The sequence below is a fragment of the Chionomys nivalis genome, chromosome 15 (genome assembly GCF_950005125.1).
Source record: "Chionomys nivalis chromosome 15, mChiNiv1.1, whole genome shotgun sequence".
NCBI lineage: Eukaryota > Metazoa > Chordata > Mammalia > Rodentia > Cricetidae > Chionomys > Chionomys nivalis.
This window is the reverse complement of record NC_080100.1, coordinates 48,795,061-48,807,383: the sequence shown is the minus strand read 5'-3', so window position 1 is coordinate 48,807,383 and position 12,323 is coordinate 48,795,061. Positions and strand designations below refer to the sequence as shown.

The following is a 12,323-nucleotide window of genomic DNA, read 5'->3' as shown; positions in this document are numbered from 1 at the left end:
TTGTAGCGAGGAGGTGAGCAGGCCTGCTTTTTGTCCCGTCCAGCTCCCACACGGCTAGCTTTACACCCAAAATAATTACAAGGAAACTGTATTCATTTAAACACTGCCTGGCCCATTAGTTTCAGCCTCTTATTGGCTAATTCTCACATCTTGATTAACCCATTTCTAATAAACTGTGTAGCACCACGAGGTGGTGGCTTACCGGGAAAGTTTCAACATGTCTGTCTCTGGCGGTGGCGGCTCCATGACTTCTTCCCATTCCACCACCTTTTTCCTCCCAGCAATCAGTTTAGTTTTCCCCACCTACCTCTGTTCTGCCCTGCTCTGCTATAGGCTCAAAGTAGTTTCTTTTTTCACCAATGGTATTCATAGTATACAAAGGGGAATTCCACATCACCCCATCTCCCTTCTTTCTCAGTTCTTATTTCCTTGTCATTCCTTCCTTACAACAACATAATGCCCCCTCCTTCTGTAAAGGTTCAGCTTAATATTATAACTTAATACAAAAAGTTGTCCTTGTAATTTAAAACTGTAATCTTGAACCCTGTCAAGTGATCTAGTGTCTCTATAATACTGAAAGACTGTTTAGAAAGTTTCTTTGGGTTATATTTTAATGTCACAATGACTAATGTGCTGTAATAGAAAAGGTGCCTTATTGGGTGCTTAGCCTGTTTAGACGCTCACCTTCCTGGACATAGAAAGAAGACCTTCGTCTTCCCGCAGGGCAGAGAATTTGGACTGCTCTTCAGTATCGAGAGGGAGGGAGAATGGTGTGGGGGGAGGAAAAGAGGAGTGGGGATAGGGGGAGGGGAGTGGGGGGAGGGGGCAATATTTGGGAGGAGGGGATGGAAATGGGAAACGGGGAGCAGGTGGAAATTTTAATTAAAAAAATAAATAAATAAAATATATATAAAAAAAGAAAAGGTGCCTTATTTGAAATGTTGAAAAATAATTAAAAGTTTTTAAACTATTAGCCTAATCATTCATCCCACATACACTCAACTATGCCTCATGCTTTCCCCAAAGAAAATAGGTTATTTTCTCTCTCTCTCTCTCTTTTTAATAGTTACAGTCAAAGCTGAGAGAGAATTTATTTGATTAAAGAGAGATTACAGGAGGCACATGTGGATCATGTGGATCCAAATGTTAACTGCATTCTGATCATATTACCCTCCAAATAATCCCCTACAGGAATTTTAATGCAGAGGGAATATATTGTCTTAGAATGAATCTTTTTTTATTTTTAAAATTAATTTATTATGCATTCAGATCATAGTTTCCCCTTCTACCTCTCCTCCCAGTCCCTCTACCCCACATCCCATCCACTCTCTGTTTCATTTTAGAAAAGGGCAGGCCTGTCATGGATATCCACAAAACATGACATATAACACATCCCCTTATATGAGAACTGGGCAAGGCTAAACATTATGAGGAATAGGGGACCTTTTCTTTAGATAGAAGAGGAAATTTCTAGGTTTGGGAATACTATATTAAGGAGTACAGCCAAAGGTAATTGTATTGTGCTATCAAGAAAGTAATTAATGAAGCTGGCAAGACGACTCCTGTCTTGGTTAAGGTTTCTGTTGCTTCCATTAAACACCAAGATCAAAACACAAGTTGGGAAGGAAAGGGCTTATGTAGCTTAGCACCTCCACTATTCATCATGAAAAGAAGTCAGGAAAGGAACTCAAACAGGGCAGGAACCCAGTGCCAGGAGCTGATACAAAAGCCAAGGTGGGATGCTGCTTACTGGCTTCTCTACGTAGCTTACTCAACCTGCTTCCTTCCTCCCTCCCTCCCTCCCTCCCTCCCTCCCTCCCTCCCTCCCTCCCTCCCTCCCTCCCACTCCCCTCCTCCTCTCTTTCTCTCTTTAATGCATTAGTGTTTTTGCCTTCGTGTATGTCTGTGCAAAGGTGTCAAATCCTTTGGAACTGAAGTTACAGACAGTTGTAAACTGCCATGTGGGTGCTGGGAATTGAATCAGGGCCCTCTAAATGAGCAATCAGTGTTCTTAACCGCTGAGCCATCTCTCCAGTACCCAGCCCACTTTCTTGTAGAACCCAGAACCACCACTAGCTCATGAATGGCACCCATAATGGACTGAGCCCTATTGATCACCTTACAGATCAGACCTTACAGGTCTGCCTATGGAAGTATTATTTCTGAATTGAGAGTCCTGCCTTTCAGGAACTTTAGCTCGCACCATAAAACTGTCCAGCAAGGCACCCTCAGTAAAGTTCTTGCTGCATAAGCATAAGGATTTGTTTGATCCTTAGCATCAATCTAAAAGAGCAAGACACGGCAGTCTGCACCTGTAATTCCAGCACTGGGAAGGCAGACAGAGAAGGTTCTCTGTGGCATGTTGGTTACTTAATGTGGTTCAACCACATCAGTGAGCTCGAGGTTCAGTGGGAGACCTTGCCTCAAAAAATAAGGTAAAAAGCAACTGAGTGAACCAGCCAACATTGAACTCTGGCCTACACATGCATATCATAAATGTACTGCATACATCACACACACAAACATATATACACATATACAAACAAATGACTAGAATTATATGTGGTGACTATTGAACTCTGACTATGTACCAAACTATTTGCTTGGTAAATTTAAATACTGAAAGATACAACTCTTGCCCCTTTCTTATACCATGTTCCCAAAACACCATCTAACAGATATAGCTTCCTGACATAAAATTGGAAGACAGCTCTTAGAGAACTGAATAGCCATTAGAGAAAACACCTGTAAGCAGAGCTGTGTGGATGCCACCATCAGGAAGCTGACTCCAGATCACGCTTCAGCCCAACTAGTTGAAAGGCTTGCTCGCTTCTTTAGTGTCTCTCTGTACATATATAGATATATATCAGGTCTAGATACATTTGTAGAAAGACTCCTACATAAAAGACAGTGACAAGCACACACAAACTAGATAAACTCAGACAAAGCAGGGAATTATAATTAATGTTTTCAGTAAGAAAACAAAAATCATCCAAACTTTAGTCTGTTTGCAGATGCTACTACATCTACAAACAAAGAATTTTTAGTATGATCTATACAAAGAAAATTTTAGAGTCTGGGAGTATAGCTCAGGGGCAGAGCTTGTCTAGTATGCACAAGGCCCTGAACTTTAGTCCCACATAACAAAAAGAAAAGCTTTTAAAGAAATTCGAACAAGTCTATTAAGAACTATTAGAACTATAAATGAAGGAGCAAGTTTGCAAATTGTAAGACTAATGTATAAAATAGCAGTTATATTTGTACATGCTATGAACAATCTGAAAATTGTGTGCATGTGTGTGTGTATGTATACATGACAGACTCCCCTAAAAGGCCAGAAGTGGGCATTGAATCCCATGGATCTAGACTTATAGGCAATTATGAATACTAAGAACTGAATGAACTCAGCCTCTGAAAGAACAGGAAGTTCTCTTAACTGCCACATTATCTTTCCTGCTCTATTAGTTTTTGAGTCTGGGTCTTACTATATAGCCTTATCTTACTAAAGCCTTGACTTGACAATAGTCTTTTATCCTGTCACTTGTATTATTTTTAATAAACCACTGATTGGCCAGTAGCCAGGCAGGAAGTATAGGTGGGGTGACCAGGCAGGAAGTAGAGGTAGGGCAATGAGAATTCTGGAAAGAGGGAAGTTTCAGTCTGCAGTCAGTGACCCAGATGCAGAGGATACAAGATGTGACTGCCTCGCCAAAAAAGGTACTAAGCCATGTGGCTAACACAGAGAAGAATTATGGGCTAAAATAAGTTATAAGAGTTCATAAGAAGTCTGAGATACTAGGCCAATCAGTTTATAATTAATGTAGACCTTTATGTGATTTCTTTGGGACTTAACGACTGCGGGAACTGGGCAGGACAGAAACCTCGGTCAACAGAATGGTGCCCAACGTGGGCAACTGTATCCACATAAAACCTGAAAGAGCTTGGGAAGACACAAAATAACAGTGTTAAGTATGGCTTCTTGATAGCAGCACTTTCTCAAGTGGGCTCTGCTTGTTAGAGGCAAGCGCTCTCATTTAACAGAGCTTTTCTGACTCAGCTATAGCTGCAAAACTTTTCAGTTCTTTTAAAAGGTCCTGGCATGAAACACTTAAATGGTGTTGATGAAAAGCTGACTGCATACTTTTTGGTAGCGGCAGGGACCTTGAAACGCCATAGAGACTGACTTGGAATTCACTATGTAGAACAGACTGAACCAAACTCAGAGTAATATACCTTCCTCTGCCTCCTGAGTACTGGGATTAAAAGTGGGTGTGTGTACCTCCACACCCAGCATGAATCTTATTTTTGTTTGCTTGAGAGATGCAGTGATTAGCTTTGTAGCCCAAACTGGCCTTGAACTTAGTAATACTACCATTTTAGCCCTTGAGTGCTAGAATTATAGGCATGAGCCACCATGCCTAGCACATGGATAAATCTTGGAAATGTGTTAAATAAAACTTTGTCACAATACTGCTTTTATGCTTGTTATATGAAATATCCAAGCAGTATTTTGGAGGCAGAAAATAGGCCAACAATTGCTCATATCCAAGGATTTAAGGAAAGTGGGGAGTGATTTCTAGTAGACTGGATAGTTGTAGAATTTTGTTTTGCTGATGATGATTTATACTGAATATACTGAAAACAACTGAATTTTATGAGTGAGATTTGTGGGAAGTTTATCTCAATAAAACCATGTTTTAAAGAACTAAATATGGCTGGAGGTAAAGCTCAGTGGCAGAGACCTTACCTACATACACAGTCCAGGTGACATCCAGCAGGACCAAAATAAATGAATATGGTTGTATCTTCCAGTAGTTAAGTGAACTTTTAGACTTTCTTGCTTGGTTTATGTAATTTAAAATTTCTAGTTGATACATGTGTGTTGATTTCTTCTTATTGCTGAGTGATGTTCCATTGTATGGATACACTACAATTTGCGTATCCATTTATGAATGGATTGTTTGTTTTGAATTGAGGTGTTTATTTTTGAGGGATACTATAAATCTACTGTTACAATTCATACAAAGGCCATTATGGGTATATATTTCATTTTTCTTATTCTGTAAATGCCTTTGTACAGAATTTCAAAATTAAACTTTTAAAAATGTGCAAGGCACTTCTTGTGGTTTTAATTTACATTTCTGTGGGAACTAAGCATCTTCTAATGTGCTTACTTGCAATCTCTTTTTTGGTGAAATGTATTCACATCCTTTGTTCTTTCCTTTACCCACTCCCCCGCCCCGCGCCCCACCCCACCCAGTGTTGGGTCATCAAACCCAGAGCTTTGTTCGTTGAGCTACATTCCATTCCTAGCCCCCAGTGTAAGGTATCTTAACATAAAGTCCCCTAAGTTTAAACATGTCAGAATGTCATTGTGAGTATCACTCCTCCTCCTACTGGACTCACTGAGTACATACAGCAAATGAGTTCAGGAAATAGAATCTAGGCAATGCCTTGGAGCTCTGCTCCCAGCACAGTAGGGTTTTTAATGATGGTCTGCAGGAGGACAGGTACAGTCCAAACCTTAATCTGATTTGCTAGTTTTATAAATACCTGCTAATCTTAAATGTGGTGAAATCATTTCATTTGAATGATTTTTCAGTGAATAACTTTCTTTTTCAGTATTTCCACATATAACCCCAAAAGGAATTAATGGTATAGACTTTAAAGGGGAAGCAATAACTTTTAAAGCAACTACTGCTGGAATCCTTGCCACACTTTCTCATTGTATTGAATTAATGGTAAAACGGGAAGAGAGCTGGCAAAAAAGACATGATAAGGTAAGACTATAATTTTTCCTCATTTTAAAAATAATATTTTAAACTCTGTGTTCATTGAATTTCTGAGGGGAAAGACCTCTGGATGGATAGAAGTATCGGAGCTTTTATTTTGCCACTTTATCTTCAACTCATTATTTACCAATGATTTACTCAGTTATTATACATGTTCTCTTGATTATATTTAAGGTAAAAATTCTTTAAATATTATTTATGATGATTTGGTATAGATGTGCATTTTCCATTACTCTCTTTTAGTGTATAAAGTTTGAGTCCGTATTTAAGTTATAATGAACTAACTTGAGCACTGATTTATAAAGTTAAATATTTACTTGTTACATTCATAGCCATTATGTTTTCCCCGGTCACTGATATCACTTAACATACATTATATTGTTCAAATATTTGCCCAATGCTCCATTTTCCCACCTTTATTTAATCAGCAACATTGATAATAATGTTATAACATGAATTTCTAGCTTTTAATGTGAACTATGGCTCACTGAATTTTCTTTGTGGGAGACTTCTGTTCATATAACATTTGTAAAATAGCCAAATGCTAAAATTAAAACACACCTTAGAAAATCTAGTTCTGGCTCAACACCAACATTTTTCAGAAGGAACTGAGTCAAAGACTTGTCCAAAGGTACTAAGAAGCAAAGCTAAAGCAGATTTTCTTGCTTTGGATCGCAGGCTGATCATTAGTCAGAGTCACTTTCATTAGAAACTGTTACTGCTCACAGTGTGTGAAGGCCTTTCAGTTTGAACAAGAAACTAAGAAAAGCAGCAACGGTTGTAACACCACTATGATGCAGGGTAGAAACAGCACTGTGTATTTAAAACAGTTCTTGGCTTTAGAAAAGAAGAGAGCTGTTCAGAGTTCTCAAGCACCAGGGAGAGTGAGCTGTAGTAACTAGCAGTATGCAAACCTTTACCTGATACACATGTTCCAAAACTCCCAGTGGATGTAAAATCACAAATAGTATCAAACTCTTTATGCACTATTTTTTTCCTACAGACTCATGCCTATGATAAAGTTTAGTTTATAAATTAGGCACAATAAAAGTAATGAAGTCAGTTAATTCAAGGAGGTTGTTTATCACTAAATATATTTATATAATTCATAAAATCAAGAAAGAAGGCACAATATCAGTGTGATTTCATTGGTGGTATTTCGTTCCAAATTGTTCTCATGTCTTCTGTAAGGTAGGAATAGAGAAATAATAAACAGGAAACACTCCCTAAAGAAACTTATGCTCTATAGTGCACGTTAGATACGTGATGATAATAACAGCTATATAATAGAATTATTTTATATTTTTTAAACTTAAAATGTTCACTCAAATATTCTTTAACCAAAATATTATTTATACGTGATCATTTTATGGTTATCTATAATAACAATTCCTTCTTTAGAAATGTACTTAATTTCTAGCCAGTCATACTCAGGAAGACTAAAATTTCAAGGTTAAATAAATTTAGTTAATATTACTAAGAAAAAAATTGTGTTTATTGATGATAAGGCATACTAGCTTCAATTTGGATATGATACTTGTAACTAGATTTGTGTGTGTGTGTGTGTGTGTGTGTGCGCGCGTGTGTTTAATTTACCCATTAAATTAGCCCAACTGTCTAAACTTGAAAATACTTGAAGTGATACAGTGAAGGGTATCTGTCTTGACTAGGCTTCAGTATTACATCAGAATTGATCCAGTGACCCATATTGTGGCAGGAAGGTTCTGTTTGGGCCAGCCTTTAAGTTTTTAACTTGAATCTTTAACACTGTTGGCTCTGTCTATAAAATAGAAGAGTTAAAGGAAGTCATCAGTCTTTTTCAGTCCTAAAGTACAGTTTTAACCAGCAATAAGAATAAGAAATCATTTTTAAAATTTAGTGTTGACTGCTATTGTCTATTGGAAATTGAGTTCTTTTATTTCTGGCATTCAATACTTGTTTTTTTCCCACTCACAACAATAAATAATGGTGTTGTGGTGGGGAGGAGTACAGGAATTTGCAGTCTCCATTTCTCTGGTGCTTATTTATCTTGTTTTAAGTTTGAACACTTTAACATTTCTTAACCACCTCAGTACTTAATGTGCGTAGAGGTGATATTAACATTGATTCAGATAGTAGCTTCTGTGTAGTGTGTATCCCACCAGAAAGTATTCCTAGGCAGAGGAACATTTGTGTTTTTCACAGAAGTAGTTATTTTTTGGTCAGTTACACAGAAAGTCACCGCCAAGTCTTTTTATGATATTTAAAATGCTCACTAAATCAGTTACTTTCTCTCCCTTTCCCACCTACTTAGGATTCGGAGAAGAGGAGACGATTAGAAGAAGCGTACAAGAACGCCATGGCAGAACTTAAGAAGAAACCCCGTTTTGGAGGACCAGATTATGAAGTACGGACTTAGATTGGGGGCCACATCTGTCACAAAAGTGACCTTTAGTACTTTTATAACCTTTAAGTGTTCTATATATGTAATTTTTTTCTCAGGATTAACTTAATGATGTATATAAATGCCAAGCTTTTTATAAAAAAAGATTCTTTTTGCCATCTCCAAAGCTTTAGACATATCTTGTTGAGTCAGACATCATGGCTTGTGTCACCATGAGCTACAAAACTAGAGTAAGAGTCTGTCTAAAAATCCTTATTTATTATTGATTGATCATATGAAATTTTAAGCTTCCTTATAATGAATCTTTCTTCTGCTAGTCTTAGCAAATAATTATTTATACTTAATGGTTTCTTCTAAATATATTTAATACATCCTGGTTTTTTTTTTTTTGTATATTGTTTTGAGACAGTGCCTGTTATAGCCCAGGCTGGTTTGTCCCCTGCCTCTACCTCTAGGATTAAGCTGCGTACCACCATACCCAATGCAGCTGATTTTTTTAATTATGATAGGACATGGGAATCTACATTCCAGTATCATTTGTTGAAGTCTTTTTTTTATTATTTAAAGATTTGTTTCATTGTATTTTTTATGTGCAGGATCATTTTGATTGTGTATATGCATGTTCTCTGCATACATACCTGGTACCCCTGAGTTCTTAAGAGGACATCAGATTTCCTGAAACTGGAGTTTCATTTGGTTATGAGCCACAATGTGGATGCTGGGAACTGAACCTGGGTCCTTTGTAAGAACATCAAGTGCTCTAAACAGTGAACCCATCTGTTGAATATTTTTATTCCATCTTGTTTAAAGTAAGCCTTCCTTTTTTTTTTTCCTTAGTGGAAAGTAATGAACCAGCTTGGTGACATGAAATCCGAGTACTGAGAGTCAGTAGCAGGATGATCAGAAGTCTAAAGCCAAGCTGGGCTGCATGAGACTCAGTCTCACATAATTCTTTTTTAAAATGTGTAAGTTTAGTCCAATTTTTTAAAATCCCTGTAAATTTTAATTCTAAAGTGAACAGTTCTCAGCAAAGGAATATAATTCATTGGCAGAACTGTCACCAAGCATAAAGATCCCATGTTCAAGTCTCTGCATTATAAAAGCATACAAAAATAAGAAAGTATAAAGTTCCCAAGTAAACTATTATCTATTTTTAGACTTCATTCCTTTTGAAGTTTTAAGCTTTTTTTTCTTGTCAGTTAATGTGTGTGTAGGTGTGGTGACGTGGTTGCTATCAGATGTCCTCTGTCAGTCTCTACCTTATTTTGTAGACAGAGTTTCTCACTGAACCCAGAGCTCACTATTTTGGCCAAGCTGGCTCGCCAGCAAGACCCGGGATCTACCTGTCTCTATCCTCTGATGCTGGAGTTGCAGGCATGTGCCTTTGATCCCAGCTTCTACATGAGTGTTGAGGATCTGAACCCAAGTTCCCATGCCTGCTTTACACATTAGTTATTTTCCCAGCCCTGTTTCTACAATTTTAATTATCTTGTTTATAGTTTATTTAATTATGATCATGAGTATGGCCAAATATAACTTTATAGGCAATAAAAGTTTAATTTCAAGTAATTTGGTTACTATAAAATGGGGTTTTTTTTGTTTTGTTTTTTACCCTTATAATATTGAAAGTCTTAAGCTCACAGGACCATAGAAAAGTAGAAAGCAGACTGGATTCTGGCAGTTCAGACCTTAAACCTTGAAACAGTATTAGCCAGTTTACAGCAGATGAACCTGATATAATGGCTTAAATCTGTAATTCCAGTTCTTAGGAAGCCGAGAAATGAGGATTGCTGCCAAGTGTGATGCAGTGAAGGCATCAGAGTGAGTTTAGGACAATGTAGAGTACAAAGTAAGACCCTGTTTCACAAATCAAAAAATATGGTGGATGAGGTATTCAATTAATAAAATTACTTATGATTTTTTAGAGTATGTGTTACCACTGTGGTTAATACTATACTAGTATTAACTAGTATTAACTAACTAGGAAGAATACTAGTATAAAAAAGTTTTTTGTTCAATAAATGTATATTAGGTCAATTTTGAACTTTATCCTCTCAGGGGTAATATCAAAGTTGTCAATGTTTCTGTTTCTTTAAATAAATGAAATAGTTGCTGTTTGTTTCCTGTCTGTTGTCTAGGAGGGTCCAAACAGTCTGATTAATGAGGAGGAGTTCTTTGATGCTGTTGAAGCTGCTCTTGACAGACAAGATAAAATAGAGGAACAGGTATATCTATTCACATTCCTTTTAACATCACAGGTGTTCCTTGATGTGTATTTATAGAATTGGAAAACTGAATGTAACCAAAATATTAGCTATCATAAGTATTAAAGAATCTTTGTGAGTCGGTTCCTTTATATTTTAATTTCCAAACAAAAAAGCCAATAGTTCTTCAAAAGAAGTATACATAGTTAATGTGAACTTAAATGAAAATGTTCTGCCTATTCTTCTGTTACTCTTAAAGAATTCAGCCTTAACCATTCTGATATCGGAAGGGCCTCTCTGAAAGTCTTCTCAAGTACCATCTATATACACAGGTTTTAGAGATTTTGTTTTTAGCGTTAGTACCACCCAGCTTTTATTATTAGCTCATTTATTGCCTTCAGCCTTCACCTTCAGTTCTTCCTCACTTTTACTTTGCTTTGCAATCCTCACTAAAGTCACAGCATTTATACCCAGCTCCTTTTATGGGAATTGACTGAAAGAATTTTTTTAAATATTTAAATTCCGTTTTCAAGATTATTTTGATTCCTGGCGTCAATTCTATTACAATTCATTTACTATATTTTACCACCAGATGGTAGAGGGGGTAAATTCTACTTACTTATTTCTCTTTGATTCGCTGCCTTCAAGCTGTCCTATTTATAGTTGAAAGTGCCTCGTGAGGCACGTGTGAGTAACCTAGATGTGGAGTATCATGTCTGTATTATTTTATACCACAAATCTCTCCATTGTATCAGTTCACTAGGCTAAGTAGCCAGGAGTAACTCCTTCATGGTAAATAACCTATCTGCTTCTCATATTTATTTTCTTTATATTCTTAAGTCAGTGTTTTAAAAGTTCATTCCATAGTAATCTGTAAAACTTCTTTCTTTCTTTCTTTCTTTTTTTTTACTCAAAAGATGCTACACTGCAGTCAGTTAAAATTCCAGTTCCCAATTAATGTATGATTTTGGAAGCCTAAGGTTGTTCTTAGAAGCCTAAAGTACAAGCTGAAGTAGCATCATTTTGTTGTTGTTGTTTGTTTGTTTTTAGAATGTGTATTTGGGAATAATAGTGAACTCATTATTATCAGTCTTTTTCATTTTGTATCTCTGTCAGTGTGGCAAAGATAGAAATGACGTGAAAATACTATAAAGTAGTGAGAATCGGTGGTCCATAAGATCAGTCTATAAGTTTAAATCATTTACCTCTCTGTTCTCAGTGTGTGATCTTTAGCAGTTCAAGAATAGCCACTACAAAGATTCTCTCCAAGTGACACCTTCATTACACATTTTGTAGTTTAAATTATTTGTAAACGAAGTAGAAGTTACATGAAATGAATTGGTCAACAAGACAGCACTGAATACAAATTACCATCTGTCTTCTGTGTAGTTAAGAGATGAGTGCAAACACACCAACACATTACTTTTAGTAAGTATTTATTTGAATGTGTGAAAAGAAATCGGATAAACTGAAGAACAGATAGGAAGGCAAGTATCAGGTAAATAGGAGTTAGATAGTGAGATGAAGCAGACTGCCTTCATTTAAAGGAGATTTAAAAAAAAAAAAAACAACACATACATGAAATGATCTTAAGAACCCAGAAGGGTTAAACTAGTCCCTCTGAATGTGGTTGACAGTTGCTTGGCTGGGGCAGACTGGGGAGCCACTGGCAGTGGCACCAGGATTTACCCCTACTGCATGTACTGGCTTTTTGGGAACTTATTCTCTTTGAATGTATACCTCACTCAGCCTAGATATAGTAGGGAGGGCCTTGGACTTTCCACAAAGCAATGTGCCTTGCCCTCTCTGAGGATTGGAAGGGGGAGCGATGGGAGGTTGTGTGGAGAGAATAGGAGGAGAGGAGAGGGTGGGAACTTGGATTGGTATTTTTTAAAAATCTAATAAATTAAAAAAACAAAAAAGAACCCAGAAGGGAAGCAAATG

At 36.9% G+C, this 12,323-nt stretch overlaps 1 protein-coding gene across 2 annotated transcripts in view; it reads left to right on the top strand.

The window, feature by feature from the left end:
- Cert1 (ceramide transporter 1) overlaps positions 1–12,323 on the top strand; it is a 117,134-nt gene that overhangs the window by 85,479 nt on the left and 19,332 nt on the right. For both annotated transcript variants that reach the window (XM_057789757.1, XM_057789756.1), the window contains exons 7-9: positions 5,623–5,780; positions 8,086–8,178; positions 10,314–10,400. In XM_057789757.1, coding sequence (XP_057645740.1) covers positions 5,623–5,780; positions 8,086–8,178; positions 10,314–10,400 — 338 coding nt within the window. The remainder of the gene's footprint in view (positions 1–5,622; positions 5,781–8,085; positions 8,179–10,313; positions 10,401–12,323) is intronic.